Genomic DNA, 15,676 nt, shown 5'->3' with positions numbered 1-15,676 from the left:
AAGGCAGATAACGTTATTCCCCTTCAGAATCAGGGTCCGCGAATAGAACACCCAACACTTCATTGCGGGTAAGCTTTATTGATGCCATTAGATGATAATAATAATAATAATCTAATGCAAATACTCGCTGACGTTGACAATATTGATCTGATAAAATGGCTCACTCGCACACTAGCTCCGCTTTTGCTCGCACTGATTCAACACGCTCTAGCTCGAAGATTTTGTATAGAAACATGACATTTTTTTGAGTCGGGGATGAAGTATGACATGTATGCTAACTAGTGGAGGGGAGGTCGAACGAAATTTGACACCCTGTTTGACAAAATCGGCCGTTTTATTCAGTGCCGCATCTTGTCGAGTAAACTCGACTGTGGCGGCTAGAGGGTTAACTACTGTGTTTTATTTGTGTTTGGTGTCAGCTAAAAAACAATTCCCTATAAATGATAGATTTTATGATAAATAATAATAATTTGCTTATTTACTGTTGGTCATATGTGTCATTTTAGCTGCAGTCAGAAGAAACCGTTTGACTTCCACTGCAACAGACCAGGAAGTAGAAAACTGGATAAAGAGATGGCTGCAGCTTTCCGCAGACAGGGATGGAGGCCGTCGGGCAAGACAAAAAAATTGACTGTTTCTTGGTTCTGACAATTGCCTGTTCTGCCTGCTCAACGGGCTGCCCTTTTGCCTTGCTCTGTTTTTTAACTATAGATCTGATTCTCCACTTGCTTTATTAAATTCTCCTGGTTCTGAGTGACACTTGCTTGACCTTGTTCATAATATGTAGAACTTGTTCCTAATATGTAGACCTTGGTCTAATGTTTTCTTTGGACAGTCCTCCCCTTCTGGACCTCTGCCTGTTTAATTGTATATATTTATAAAATGTATTTATTATATTTATTGTTTCCTGTTTTTGATGTTTATTTATAAATATTTGTTTTCTTTGGACTACCTTCTGGTTTCTGGCAGTACCCCCTTCTGGACCCTGCCTGTTTAATTGTATATATTTATATAATGTATTTATTATATTTATTATTTCCTGTTTTTGATTTTTATTTATAAATATTTGTTTTCTTTGGACTACCTTCTGGTTTCTTGCAGTACCCCCTTCTGGACCCTGCCTGTTTTATTGTATATATTTATATAATGTATTTATTATATGTATTGTTTCCTGTTTTTGATTACTATTTATAAATTTAAATGTATTCATGAAATATTTATATTTATTAAATCACTTTTGACTGATTATTTGAGTATTTTCTTTATTATATTATGATTAGATCTGGGCCAGATGTGGCCCATGCCATTTTTGAGATTTGGCCCAGGTGTGGCCCATGTCATTTGAGATTTGGCCCAGGTGTGGCCCATGTCATTTGAGATTTGGCCCAGGTGTGGCCCATGTCATTTCTGAGATCTGGCCCGGTTGTGGCCCATGCCATTTCTGAGATCTGGCCCATGTCTGGCCCGGTTGTGGCCCATGCCATTTCTGAGATGTGGCCCACATCTGGCCCGGTTATGGCTGACTTCTAGCTGCCACACTCAGGTTGAGTCATCGCCGTCATTCCATGCGGTATGTGGGCCAGAAGAATTTGGAAGATGTGGGCCACAACTGGGCCAGATGTCATTTGCTATCTGGGTAGGGTCTTTTGGGTGGTTGCTAGGGTGTTCTGGGTGGTTGCTAGGGTCTTTTGGGTGGTTGCTAGGCGGTTGCTAGGGTGTTCTGGGTGGTTGCTAGGCTGTTTTGGGTGGTTGCTAGGATATTCTGGGTGGTTGCTAGGCGGTTGCTAGGTTATTTTGGGTGGTTGCTAGGGTGTTTTGGGTGGTTGCTAGGTGGTTGCTAGGGTCTTTTGTGTGGTTGCTAGGCGGTTGCTAGGGTGTTATGGGTGGTTGCTAGGGTCTTTTGGGTGGTTGCTAGGCGGTTGCTAGGGTTTCTGGGTGGTTGCTAGGGTATTTTGGGTGGTTGCTAGGGTGTTCTGGGTGGTTGCTAGGCGGTTGCTAGGGTCTTTTGGGTGGTTGCTAGGCGGTTGCTAGGGTTTCTGGGTGGTTGCTAGGGTATTCTGGGTGGTTGCTAGGCGGTTGCTGGAATATTTTGGGTGGTTGCTAGGGTCTTTTGGGTGGTTGCTAGGCGGTTGTTAGGGTGTTTTGGGTGGTTGCTAGGCGGTTGCTAGGGTATTTTGGGTGGTTGCTAGGTGGTTGCTAGGGTGTTCTGGGTGGTTGCTATGGTATTCAGGGCGGTTGATATGGTGTTACTAGGTGGTTGGTAGTTGTCACAGATGGTTACTATGGAGTTTTTATAGAGTTCTTAGCATGATCTTGGCATGATTTAACACTTAACTAATCGCTATTAGCATGTAGCTATTCAGTGCTAGCATGTGTAGCATGTTGGAAGTGCTGTTTGCTAGCATGAGTCAAAAGAGCCAAACCTCATCTCTGTACGATGTTCTGATACAGAGATATAGGTCTTGCAAAACGGTTGCTAGGGTACTCAAGTTTGGTTGCTATGGAGTTGCTTGGGAGCTGGGAGCTTTAAACTTAAGAAGTTTAAATTGGTTTAAAGTTTAAAGTAGTTTGAAGTTTATGAGAGAGATAGATAGATAAATAAGTTATATAGATACACACACACACACACACACACACACACACACACACTCAGACTACCTCGCTCACACACTCACTCAGACACACACACACACTCTCAGAGTTTATGAGTTTAGAGTTTATAAGTGTATAAATTGATGAGTTTATAAGTGTATGAGTTTTCGAGTTTAGAGTTTATAAAAGTTTAAATGAGTTTAAGAGTTCAGAGTTTATTAATTTATGAGTTTAAAGGTGCCATGTGTAAAAATTGAGGTAAAAATATCCAAAAAATGAGCTACACGCATCAAAAGAATGAAAAGAAATAAGGGCGATGATGTCATTAAAAAAATGTCAAGTTATAGTGCTGCAGAGATATCAACCTAAATTAGCATTAGCATTACTAGCCACGGCCCGACAGGTGTCGTAATACCAGTTTCGGCCATGGGAGGCGGTATGCGGGCAACATAACCACCAGCCAAACATGCAATACACGAATAACTCGCACGGCTTGTGGGCTTACTTGAACCTGATGTCAATCGTGTGGAAAGTAGCTTACAGCCCCACTACTACATTCAAATAAAATCTGATAAAAAAGGAACAGAACCAGAGTAAACATTGGCACTGCTTTCCATCGCTGGAGACAACTAATGGACATGAAAAAAATGAGGTTTGACTCCGAACTTGCAACATTTCTTTTGGATTGGTAAGTAAGATGCTGTTAGTATTTCGTTAGAAGTTTGTATTATATGTTTGTGTAGATTTTCGGGAAGTTATAACATAGAAATGTATCGAAGGCTGTTCGATAAACGTATATAACGTTCATAAATACAGTATTGTAATATAGTACACATAGCACAATCTCTATTGCCCTTTTTTTCTTGCCAACTACGTGACCTATATTATGTATATTAAATGGCTTTCCTGAGGTAAATCTGACATAATTGTTCTCCAGCTGTGTTATTGACCTCTTCACGCTGATAAAAAACACTGATTGGTCGATATTATGTATGAGGAATACATTTTGGTAAGTTGTAGCCTAACGTTACTGTATCTTTCAGTGTTCGTGTTTTTTTACTATTATTAGCTAGTAGAGATGTTCGGTTTACGTGCGCTAGGGATCTGTCGTGTAACATTTACAAGCGCCAAAACGGTATTTATTGTTTGAATTGCGTGATAAAATTGACAGAATCTGAGAGCTGAGATTTTTTTTATATCATAACTAACCTGCTCTGTCTAGTCTGTCGGTATCCGTGTCCTCTTTGCTTCGCGATTTTTCTGTGCGTGAGAAAATTGATGTGTGGGGTGAGAGCGTGTGAAAAGTGTTTGCGTGTCTCACGGTTAATGCGTGAGAGTTGGAAGCTCTGGTTACGTTGGCGCTAGCTTGGTCAACATCAGCGAATGCTGTCTGTCAAATTAATGTAATTCAAACTAACAATAAAAATGTAATATGAACAAAACGAATATGAACATATTCACTGGTAAAGGTGAAGGGGAGTAGCTTGAAGATATTCATACTCTAGAGTAGACCAACTCACTTTCTGGAGGTATACTGCCCCCATCTGGTATGGAATGTGGAGTATGAATTTATTTATTTTTACACATGGCACCTTTAAGAGTTCATAAGTCTATGAATTCATGAGTTTATTAGTTAATTAGTTATTAAATTTAAGTTAATTAGTTTATAAGTGTATGAGATTAGAGTTTATTAGTTTAAATGAGTTTCATTGGCTAATATATGTAGCGAATACGACTCTGGGAAAATATGAATTAGCTCAAGAATATGGGGAATCTTGGGAATATTAATATTTATGACTCATGGTCATAATTCATAAGTCGCATGTACATTTATTTTATCAATTATCGAGATTACCTTGTTCTATAACTATCTGACCAACATTTAATTCGTCCAGCGAAACAAATGTAAAGTCATTACAGTCAAGAAGAGGTATTCACAAACTTCAAGAGAGTTTCATGTCCTGGCCACGGACACCCAACTTTCTGAGTTTATAAATTAAAACTACTGAATGTAGTCTAATATCGAGCTTGTAGCTTAAATAAGATCTTTGATTTCATTGACTTCATAAAAAGTGGATTCTTCAAACACAGAGGCAGTGAAAAGTATTTATGAATTTTAATAAATGCAAAACTAGAGATTATATGAGCTACGAATATAAACGTACGTAAAAATGCAAACAATAAACAAACAACATATAACCAAACAATAACATGAGTGATCAGTATGAAATGAAAGAAAGAAAAAAAAGAAAAGAGAAGAGGAAGAAGGGTAACTTAATTCACAGACCTCAGAGACACCAGGAAATCAACTTTTATCAACTCAATATACTTGCAGAATTCTGTGCTCTTTCAGTGTGATGCTGTAACAGAGGCGCGCGTGTCCGGCTGGTTTGCGTCTGGCTTCGTCTTCTGGGTCGTTTCGCAAGACGATGTAAAGGCTTACTTGAATTTAAGTTACCGAGAAAGTTAGATCATTTCCCTTTTTGAGGGGAAAGGCGATAGGAACTTAGTTGCAAAGAACGGCAGCTACGACTCGAACATGTGTTGGTCCGAGGAGAAGGCCTGAGCCTTTCAGATGTTTCTTGAAGCCGGGGAGAAGAGGAGGAGGTCAGAGCGATCGAAGAGAGAAGAGAAGAGGTGGGATCGATGAGAGAAGAGAGGGATCAGAGAGCGAGATGAGGGGGTTTCTGCCTTTTAACAGACCTCTGTTTACGCCTTCTCTCTGGAACGACAGCGAATCAGAACTTCTTATCTGAGGCGGGAAAGATTCTCTTTGTGTGGAGAAGACCCGCCTACCTTTACCATATGTCTTATGAGAGAAATAATTCATATTTCCTCTTACGACTGTACACACAGAACAATACATTTTACTGTAATCTCCTATATGTGACTGGTTGAATTAAAACAGGACGGTCAGACAGATACCAATTATGACAGGTAAATATAAAGGAAACATAACGTTACATTTATATGCATGATTACACACAAATAAAGTTTGATTAAACACACAATAAAATTGTCAGTGTTTCCGTTATGGTAAGTGAAGGCACCTGGGAAACAAAGGAATACGTATCAAACATTTGAAGGGTTTTCTCTGAAAAGTTCCCTGAAAAGTTCCATGTGTTGGAATGTTGGCTTGCATAGGAACTGGATAAGATGCAGCTTTGGAGTCATAAAGTTTACGACCATGTCGGGGTCGGTTTACAAGACACTATTGAGGAACCTTCTTTCAGTGAACATTTAGAATTCAAGATTTTACTCTTAGCAACCCACACCTCTATTACACGTGCATATAGGAATGTACACACATTATGAAAATAAAAGAAAAGATATTTCTCGTATTCTCAGTTATACACAAAAGGGTGTTTGTGTGTGTGTGCGGAATGTCATGAGGCTGTAAGGTTGGGGGATACGAGTCACATGGGTGCTGGTAAATTGGTCCTCGTGGGGCAATTATTAACCAGCGCTGTCTTCCCGAGGGCAAAGACGATGTGTTCGCCATCACATGATCTACTTAATGCGAAAAGCAGATGTCATTGTTGCTACATTTCCCCCTTTTTGTTAGATGAAATCCGGGATGGACTTTATCGAACAACAAATAGGCACAATGAATGGCAGGTTGATCATGATGGTCAAATAGCAGGTGGTTCTTAGGCTGATGACTCAGCTCAAATGAGGTTGAGGTCGTCGATGGTGTGGGACCACCCCTTTTCCAGGGTTCGTAGGAAATTACCAGACACGGCTTTGTGAGCTTGGCTGTGGATGCTCACGTCTCGTTGAGTCTGGTACAGGATGAAAGCCAAGACGAGTGTCAGGGCGTGGTCGGTGACCGTGGTGATGCCCATCACAGTGTTAGACTTCCTGGGTGTGAGTCTTGCCTTGGTGATCAGGAGTCGGGCTGCTCTCTCTCCATGCGATGCCGGATGCCGGATCTGGTGATGTCCGATTGCGGCTGCTTTCTAGCGAACCACCACAGCATCCTGTTAGAGGCAAAAGGGTGAGAGAGAGAGAAAGAGAGAGAGAAAGGGACAAAAATTTCCAGCGATGGATGTCCTTGGTTGTCTCTTTTGCTTCGCTGAGGTTGGTATAGGAAAGGTCTGTTCATCAGAGGCCCGCATGACCTTTCTTTGTACACAGCGGAGGTGGCGTAAGCGGCTCTGAGGCGTGCAGTGTAGTTGGTAAAGTTTGATTGTGCTGTGTAGTCACTGCAATCGTGATGGTGGTAGGTATGTGGCGCAGACATTGGTCTGGTTGCACAGCTGCAGGTCAGAGATGACCTTGAAGCAGCAGGTGTCAGTGTTCGTTTTCTGTGTCGGTGTCAGACGTGGCTGCACTGTCTTCATCTGTTGTGTAAGAAGACTCGGGCTCACCAGTGTTCTGGGGAGAGAGGTTGCAGGTTCGACGGTCTGGGCTTGGAGTTCTGGACGGCGGATGATGCTGGTTCCAGAATCTTTCTGAGCGTTCGGTCCGACGCTCTGGATGAGCACCGTCACAGTCGTGCTGCCACCTGCTGTCTGGCTCTGAGCAGTTCTCAGAGACGGAGTAAATTGTGTGTGTTTTGACAGTCATTTCATCCATAGCCCTTTGCTTGGTGTAAGCCTTGTGGGCTAAGTCTCTGAGTTTTCGAGTAGACATGGTTCGTGGGCAGACGAGCACACCGAGATGTTTACTCACAGTGCTATGTAGATTTCGCAGAAACAAAGTTCTAAAGGTTACATCTTCTTCCATATGTGGGGTGTTGGTTGCTCCGAAGTACGTTTGTCGGAGTCGGCCATAGTAGGAGTGTGGGTGTTCAAGTCGGGCCTGTTTGACGTCAAAGGCCGTGATAAACCCTTGGTCTGATTCTGGATCAGAGAATTCACGGATCAAAGCTTGTCGCAGTTGCTTGTAATCTGCTTTGACCGCCTCTGGTTGGCGATCCAGGAAGCTACGCACTTCTCTATTTGCAGTGATTCGTAACAAGTACAACTTGTCCCAAGCTGTCACGTTAGCGACAGTTTGCAGGTGAAAATCAATGTCTTGAAGGTACGCATGAACACTGCAGTCTCCTGCAGAATCTGGATCGAACATAGGAATGTTTCGAGCTAGCTTGTCAAGTTCTCGGGGAGGAGAGCTGTTGCTGGGGGCCCAATCCGTCTGGAAAGGATTCTGACCCTTTACAGCTACGCCCCCTTCAGCTTTTGGTGTTTGGCTGACCGGGAGAAACTCTGTGATGTGTGTTTCTCCGTTCCAGACACTCTGCAATCTGTAAGCATGTTTTAGTTCTGCATGAACAGTGTCAAGTTCATCTTGGAGCTCGTGTCTCTGCTGAGTGAGCTGATGGATTTTAGTCTCTGCTCTCTCAAGGAGAGCTTCAGCCCGTTGGAGCCGTTCGTTGAGTTCCTTCCGGGTGAGTTCCTCCGACTGTTGTCTTTGGTCTGTGTGCCGATGAAGATCGTCTAGGGCATTTTGAAGTCTTTCAACTTCCTGTTGTAGCGTTGTGTCCGTCTCGTCCTCTTCCTCGGTCAGGGAGAGTAGCTGGTCTAGACGGCTCTGTGTGTGTGCTCGGTCCTCCAGGGCCTCTGTGGCCTGGAGCTGTAGTGCGGCTGTCTTTTGCTGCAGGTCGGCGTTGCTCCTTTCGCTGTCCCGGGCCCTGGCGACGAGTTTGAGTGCGAGGTTTCCGAAGATTTTGGACAGCTGCTCGTGGCTGTATGTCTGGGCTGGATCATGGGACTCGAACTGGCTCAGGTCTGTGTCCCGTTGCTCTTGGCGCGAGCGATGTGGGTCCTGGGGCAGCACGGTCTTTGTTATGTCCCTCAGCCATGCCTCAAGGTCGTCCCAGCGGACTGCAGGACAGGGTGAGCTCGACATCTCGGCTTACTGTTGGCGAGAGAAGCACAGCACACACAAAAAAGAGACAAAATGCAAGTTTGTTTTAGGGTCAAATGAGCTATACTCATACGGGCTAGGCCGTTTATGAGAATTTCGGGCTAACTGATGCCGACAGTTAGCGGAGCCAATTTCGTGGGTATGGCTAAACCCACAATAGAGATTTTGACAGGCGGTAGCCTGGGAGTCGTCTAAAGACGCTGGCTTTGATCGTTACTCTATTCGCTTTCCTGGGGTCTCTCTTAGGTTCTGTCTGTAAGTGAAATGAGAGAAACAAATCACAACAGAAATGGAGAAAAATTTAAATAAAACAAAGTTGAAGGTAGGGAAGATCAAAAGGGGAACACAACACAAGGAAGTGAATTGGTCTGCAATGAAATGTCACAAACAATAACACGGGGAGTGTTATAAAATAGAAATAAAGAGGCCTAAGCCTAAACACTGACTGAGTCCTGCCAATAGATACACAATAAGGGATTAAGATGTTAGACTTAATGTAAATTAAGGCTTTCTGGTGTCATCAAATTGAGTAAATATGTATGCAGGAGTCCGAGGTAAAGGCTTTACTAAACTAGTGATACAAAAAAAAAAGAAATTATGATAACTGATGGTGATTTATCAGAATAACCTAAGTTTTTAATTCGAAAAGTTTTCTTTTTTTTCCGAACTTAACTTAAAGTGTGACAATCAAAAACAGGAAAAAAAATAAAAAATAAATAAAAATGTCTAACTCCAAATAATATCAGCATAAGCTAAGCTTTGAATGCAGTTAAGTATTTGAGAGAGAAAATGAATGCAGAGAGAAAAAGAAATTGAAAGCAGGTATTATCTTAGAACGCCACGAGATGGCGTAGTTGCGCTCGCGCAGGCTGACGTCAGTGGGAGGCGACGCTCACGCAGGATGACGTCGGTGGGGGGCGCGTAATTTGAGCACTGCCACACCTCTAGAGGCTGCCCTCTAGGGTCGGTGACGTGATTCAGCAGTTAAGACAGCAGATTTTTTATCTGTGGAATCACGAGTATTTTGCGCTCTGTTGCATGCGGAAAATGAGCGAGTTTTACAACATGTGACTACAGGGATTACACATTATGCATTACACATTGAGACGGTTTTAGAATAAGAACAAGGATTATCATCTTTTCTTAATTCATAAAACTGGTCTCCAATTACACATTAGATATAAAACGGTTTACATAAAAACAGGTATTAAAACTTCTTGTTTTAATCACTAGAAACTGTGAGCACGACAGGCATCAAAACATCTATTTACTTAAGCTGTGAGCACGACAGGCATCAGAACAGCTGTGAGCAGGAACTATACCATCTGCTCATCTCCCATAAGCAATAATCAAAATAGCACTTTATGATAATGCGTAGGTTTACGAAATTGGATCGCGAGGCCAATTTCTGACCAGGAGCTCATCGTTAACGTATTGTATATAATAAGGCCTATTACGACTGAAACAACTGAGTCACTGCTCAGGTCAGATTTACGTCTTCGTCCTAAAAGAGATCCTTCGTCTTCATTTAGTCGGTTTAAATCATATTACATGTACTAACTGTAAAGAGTTTTGCTTCGTCTTTACAGAGACACAATGTAATGTCATGAACTGCAGTTTTAGCAGAGCTGAGCTGGCTTTGTGCCTGCCTTCAGCTGGGTGAGTTCGCCTTAGCGACTTACCTCACAATTCAAAACGCGCGTGTAACGTTACAATTATTAATACCAATAATACACATTCACTGAAACTGAATTTGTTCCACCACCATATGAAGTTTGAAACTGCCTAAAATAACTCCACCAAACTGTAGCGGATACGACTCTGGGTAAATATGAATTAGCTCAAGAATATGGGGAATCTTGGGAATATTAATATTTATGACTCATGGTCATAATTCATAAGTCGCATGTACATTTATTTTATCAATTATCGAGATTACCTTGTTCTATAACTATCTGACCAACATTTAATTCGTCCAGCGAAACAAATGTAAAGTCATTAGAGTCAAGAAGAGGTATTCACAAACTTCAAGAGAGTTTCATGTCCTGGCCACGGACACCCAACTTTCTGAGTTTATAAATTAAAACTACTGAATGTAGTCTAATATCGAGCTTGTAGCTTAAATAAGATCTTTGATTTCATTGACTTCATAAAAAGTGGATTCTTCAAACACAGAGGCAGTGAAAAGTATTTATGAATTTTAATAAATGCAAAACTAGAGATTATATGAGCTACGAATATAAACGTACGTAAAAATGCAAACAATAAACAAACAACATATAACCAAATGTAACCCTTTTTACGATATAATAACAGAGTAACAGGTAATTAGTTATCTTTAACAGTATTTGGACCAGTAACAGAAGATGCTAAATCCTTAAGAGCCAGTGGTTTGACCTCAATAAAGACAGAAAACAATAATTTGCGTCATTGTGATCACTCTTTGTTTAACATCAGGAACAATAACAAACAGTGTAACAATTTAGTTCAGAGAATGTATCTGAAGAAATAAGAAAATAATAAAGCCGGCATAAGTTTCCCTTAAAACAAAAGAAATAAAACCCAGTTCCAAAAATAGTCTTATTGCTCGTTGGGGCCCTTTTTTTTCTTGTTGTTGAATCAGTGTCGTGACAGTATCAGTATGCCAGTGATCGTGGATCCTACCACACAATCCGTGAAGGAGAGAAAGTGAGACTGCGCATAGACTTATGCTCGTGGGTCCGTGGCTCGCCACCCAACGTACGCTGGGAATCTTTCGGGGTTTCAGGGTGTGAACATCCAATCCCAATCCAACCGGAAGGCTTCAACTCCAAGTCGGGCGTGACTTCCGATCCATGTGCGTCACTGGAATGAATCTGGCAAAAAAACCTGACCTATGGGTTGGCCAGAGGAAATCCAAAAGCATTCATATCATTACAATCAGCATTACATTCATATTCTGTCTATCTCATGAATTATCACCAATCAATAACATTCCACTTTATATCAATTGGTTCAAATCATGTTCTCAAGAAGGTTCAGTCGCACGACAATAATATATCAAGTATCAGATTCAAGTGTTTATAGTAGTGAACTATAAATATATCCTAAAGCGCTTTTACATCCATATTCATTCATTTTAAACAAAACCAGTTTCAAGTATTAATGGTTATTGCTACACAAGGTAGTAACAAACTCACAATACAAATACAATACGAATTTAACTACAATTTGTGCAAAACAAATAATGCAAGAACATTAATAGAGATTTAGGAGGTACTAGTAAGGCTAAGCGTGCTTATCATCCCTCCCTGCACCGGTAACATTGAGGGAATGCACTAAAAAATTGACCTCTTAAATCACTGACAAGAAATTCACATACATGTGCTTTAACACCTTTTTTCCTTTTACACACATAGTAAACATATTGATATAGGAAACAGCATCTTTTGCAAACCCAACTGGAAATAAATCCATTTTTTTTGCAAGGATAAGAGCGCATGTAGCACTGAACAACCAAACTAGCAGGATAGATAGGCTCACATTAGCAGCATTAACATCGTGACACAGCATTGAGTAGCTATTACAGCCATTAACAGCCTTTCTAAACGGCAGCTTATCAACTGTTACCGTTTCCAGCATAATTAGTTCCTTTACAGGTAACCTAACAGGTCTCAGAGTGTTTTTCTCACTCACCGTTGAGTCAATGAGTGGGTCTCTCTAAATTGGCTGTCTGATCAGCGGCAGCCGTCTGCCGATCGCGCTTCTCTATAAAGTGTAAACATGACAACATAGCCGTCATCATATGTTTAACATCCTCATTAATTAATGAAATCCCGTTGGAGGGGATATTTATGTTTCTTACCCTATGGATGGTAATTGATTCGGGATTCAGCTAGGCAAACAAAACAGCCATGCAGTCTTTCAGTCAGGAAGTAGCTAACAGGAAGTGAAGGCGGAGCTCGATTGCCTGAAGTTTTGGAGCTCAGTGATTGGTCAACTCCTCACAAAAAGGAGCATGGGAATTGTAGTGTGAACAGCTTTTCAAGGGGGAAATCGCTCTTTTTCTATCTTTTTATGCATTTGATCACTTATTGTAGATGGCGTTTTTTTTCAACCTTTTTAAACAAACACTTATTGATTCATTGTCATCACTTAACTGTTTTTTTCTTTTAATACATAGAAAATGTACTTTGATTAATTAACTTAAAACATTTATCTCAAGATTTGACTAACTTTAAGAAAGGGATTATTATGCCAAGACTTCGTTTTAAGACCTGGTTACACAAACAATAACATGAGTGATCAGTATGAAATGAAAGAAAGAAAAAAAAGAAAAGAGAAGAGGAAGAAGGGTAACTTAATTCACAGACCTCAGAGACACCAGGAAATCAACTTTTATCAACTCAATATACTTGCAGAATTCTGTGCTCTTTCAGTGCGATGCTGTAACAGAGGCGCGCGTGTCCGGCTGGTTTGCGTCTGGCTTCGTCTTCTGGGTCGTTTCGCAAGACGATGTAAAGGCTTACTTGAATTTAAGTTACCGAGAAAGTTAGATCATTTCCCTTTTTGAGGGGAAAGGCGATAGGAACTTAGTTGCAAAGAACGGCAGCTACGACTCGAACATGTGTTGGTCCGAGGAGAAGGCCTGAGCCTTTCAGATGTTTCTTGAAGCCGGGGAGAAGAGGAGGAGGTCAGAGCGATCGAAGAGAGAAGAGAAGAGGTGGGATCGATGAGAGAAGAGAGGGATCAGAGAGCGAGATGAGGGGGTTTCTGCCTTTTAACAGACCTCTGTTTACGCCTTCTCTCTGGAACGACAGCGAATCAGAACTTCTTATCTGAGGCGGGAAAGATTCTCTTTGTGTGGAGAAGACCCGCCTACCTTTACCATATGTCTTATGAGAGAAATAATTCATATTTCCTCTTACGACTGTACACACAGAACAATACATTTTACTGTAATCTCCTATATGTGACTGGTTGAATTAAAACAGGACGGTCAGACAGATACCAATTATGACAGGTAAATATAAAGGAAACATAACGTTACATTTATATGCATGATTACACACAAATAAAGTTTGATTAAACACACAATAAAATTGTCAGTGTTTCCGTTATGGTAAGTGAAGGCACCTGGGAAACAAAGGAATACGTATCAAACATTTGAAGGGTTTTCTCTGAAAAGTTCCCTGAAAAGTTCCATGTGTTGGAATGTTGGCTTGCATAGGAACTGGATAAGATGCAGCTTTGGAGTCATAAAGTTTACGACCATGTCGGGGTCGGTTTACAAGACACTATTGAGGAACCTTCTTTCAGTGAACATTTAGAATTCAAGATTTTACTCTTAGCAACCCACACCTCTATTACACGTGCATATAGGAATGTACACACATTATGAAAATAAAAGAAAAGATATTTCTCGTATTCTCAGTTATACACAAAAGGGTGTTTGTGTGTGTGTGCGGAATGTCATGAGGCTGTAAGGTTGGGGGATACGAGTCACATGGGTGCTGGTAAATTGGTCCTCGTGGGGCAATTATTAACCAGCGCTGTCTTCCCGAGGGCAAAGACGATGTGTTCGCCATCACATGATCTACTTAATGCGAAAAGCAGATGTCATTGTTGCTACATATATATAGAACGGCAGTTTGGTTTAGTCTTCAAGGTGTTTAGATTTGAATTTTTGTCGGTTGGTGAGTTTGAATCTGGATTTGAATTTTTTAGAACTCCCCAATGTAAGTCAATGGGAGTTTTTCCGAGTTTTGATCGTCATTTTTAGGAAAACCGTAAGTCCGATCAGTCTGAAAAGATAGAGCACACCGAGTCAGATCTGTTTGAGTGTCTGAGCCGATTTTGGAGTATGTAGAGTTAAAGCTCTAGGAGGAGTTTGAGTCAGATTTTTTAGTAAGAAGAATAATAATAATAACTAGATGCGAAAGTTCGTCGAGACAAACTTTAAGTTGGCTTGAGAAAGTTTGGAGCAGAACGTTTTTTGCTAGGCGGTTGCTAGGATGTTATGGGTGGTTGCTAGGGTATTTTGGGCGGTTGCTAGGTGTTCTGGGTGGTTGCTAGGTGGTTGCTAGGGTGTCCTGGGTGGTTGCTAAGGTCTTTTGGGTGGTTGCTAGGGTATTTTGGGTGGTTGCTAGGGTATTCTGGGTGGTTGCTAGGCGGTTGCTAGGGTTTTCTGGGTGGTTGCTAGGCTGTTTTGGGTGGTTGCTAGGGTCTTTTGGGTGGTTGCTAGGCGGTTGCTAGGCGGTTGCTAGGATATTTTGGGTGGTTGCTAGGCGGTTGCTAGGGTCTTTTGGGTGGTTGCTAGGGTCTTTTGGGTGGTTGCTAGGCGGTTGCTAGGGTGTTTTGGGTGGTTGCTAGGGTCTTTTGGGTGGTTGCTAGGCGGTTGCTAGGGTGTTTTGGGTGGTTGCTAGGATATTTTGGGTGTTTGCTAGGGTCTTTTGGGTGGTTGCTAGGCGGTTGCTAGGATATTTTGGGTGGTTGCTAGGGTCTTTTGGGTGGTTGCTAGGCTGTTGCTAGGGTCTTTTGGGTGGTTGCTAGGCGGTTGCTAGGGTGTTTTGGGTGGTTGCTAGGATGTTTTGGGTGGTTGCTAGGGTCTTTTGGGTGGTTGCTAGGCGGTTGCTAGGGTGTTTTGGGTGGTTGCTAGGATATTTTGGGTGGTTGCTAGGGTCTTTTGGGTGGTTGCTAGGTGGTTGCTAGGGTGTTCTGGGTGGTTGCTAGGGTGTTTTGGGTGGTTGCTAGGCGGTTGCTAGGGTGTTTTGGGTGGTTGCTAGGGATATTTTGGGTGGTTGCTAGGGTCTTTTGGGTGGTTGCTAGGGTGTTCTGGGTGGTTGCTAGGCGGTTGCTAGGGTGTTTTGGGTAGTTGCTAGGGTCTTTTGGGTGGTTGCTAGGCGGTTGCTAGGGTGTTCTGGGTGGTTGCTAGGGTCTTTTGGGTAGTTGCTAGGCGGTTGCTAGGATATTTTGGGTAGTTGCTAGGGTCTTTTGGGTGGTTGCTAGGCGGTTGCTAGGATATTTTCGGTGGTTGCTAGGGTCTTTTGGGTGGTTGCTAGGGTATTTTGGGTGGTTGCTAGGATATTTTTGGTGGTTGCTAGGGTCTTTTGGGTGGTTGCTAGGCGGTTGCTAGCGTCTTTTGGGTGGTTGCTAGGGTCTTTTGGGTGGTTGCTAGCGTGGTTGCTAGGCAGTTGCTAGGGTGTTATGGGTGGTTGCTATGGTGTTGCTAGGCGGT

General features: G+C 42.1%; 1 protein-coding gene across 1 annotated transcript; it reads right to left on the bottom strand.

Moving 5' to 3' along the window:
- Positions 1-4,684: 4,684 nt before the first annotated feature.
- Positions 4,685-12,406, bottom strand: LOC311305797 (uncharacterized protein). The gene is made up of 3 exons (XM_084433670.1): positions 12,305-12,406; positions 12,136-12,207; positions 4,685-11,333 (listed from the first exon to the last, which is right to left on the bottom strand). Exon 3 carries the CDS (start codon positions 8,440-8,442, stop codon positions 6,886-6,888), a length of 1,557 nt encoding a protein of 518 aa, XP_084289796.1. The 5' UTR covers positions 8,443-11,333; positions 12,136-12,207; positions 12,305-12,406; the 3' UTR covers positions 4,685-6,885.
- Positions 12,407-15,676: the final 3,270 nt, after the last annotated feature.

This window comes from Rutilus rutilus (genome assembly GCF_951802725.1).
Source record: "Rutilus rutilus genome assembly, chromosome: 16".
Taxonomy (NCBI): Eukaryota; Metazoa; Chordata; class Actinopteri; order Cypriniformes; family Leuciscidae; genus Rutilus; species Rutilus rutilus.
The sequence above is the reverse complement of the archived record's forward strand: the minus strand, read 5'-3'. Positions and strand labels throughout refer to the sequence as shown.

Excerpts from the sequence above, each read along its gene's own strand:
- LOC311305797 (XM_084433670.1), bottom strand. The coding sequence starts at position 8,442 with ATGTCGAGCTCACCCTGTCCTGCAGTCCGCTGGGACGACCTTGAGGCA.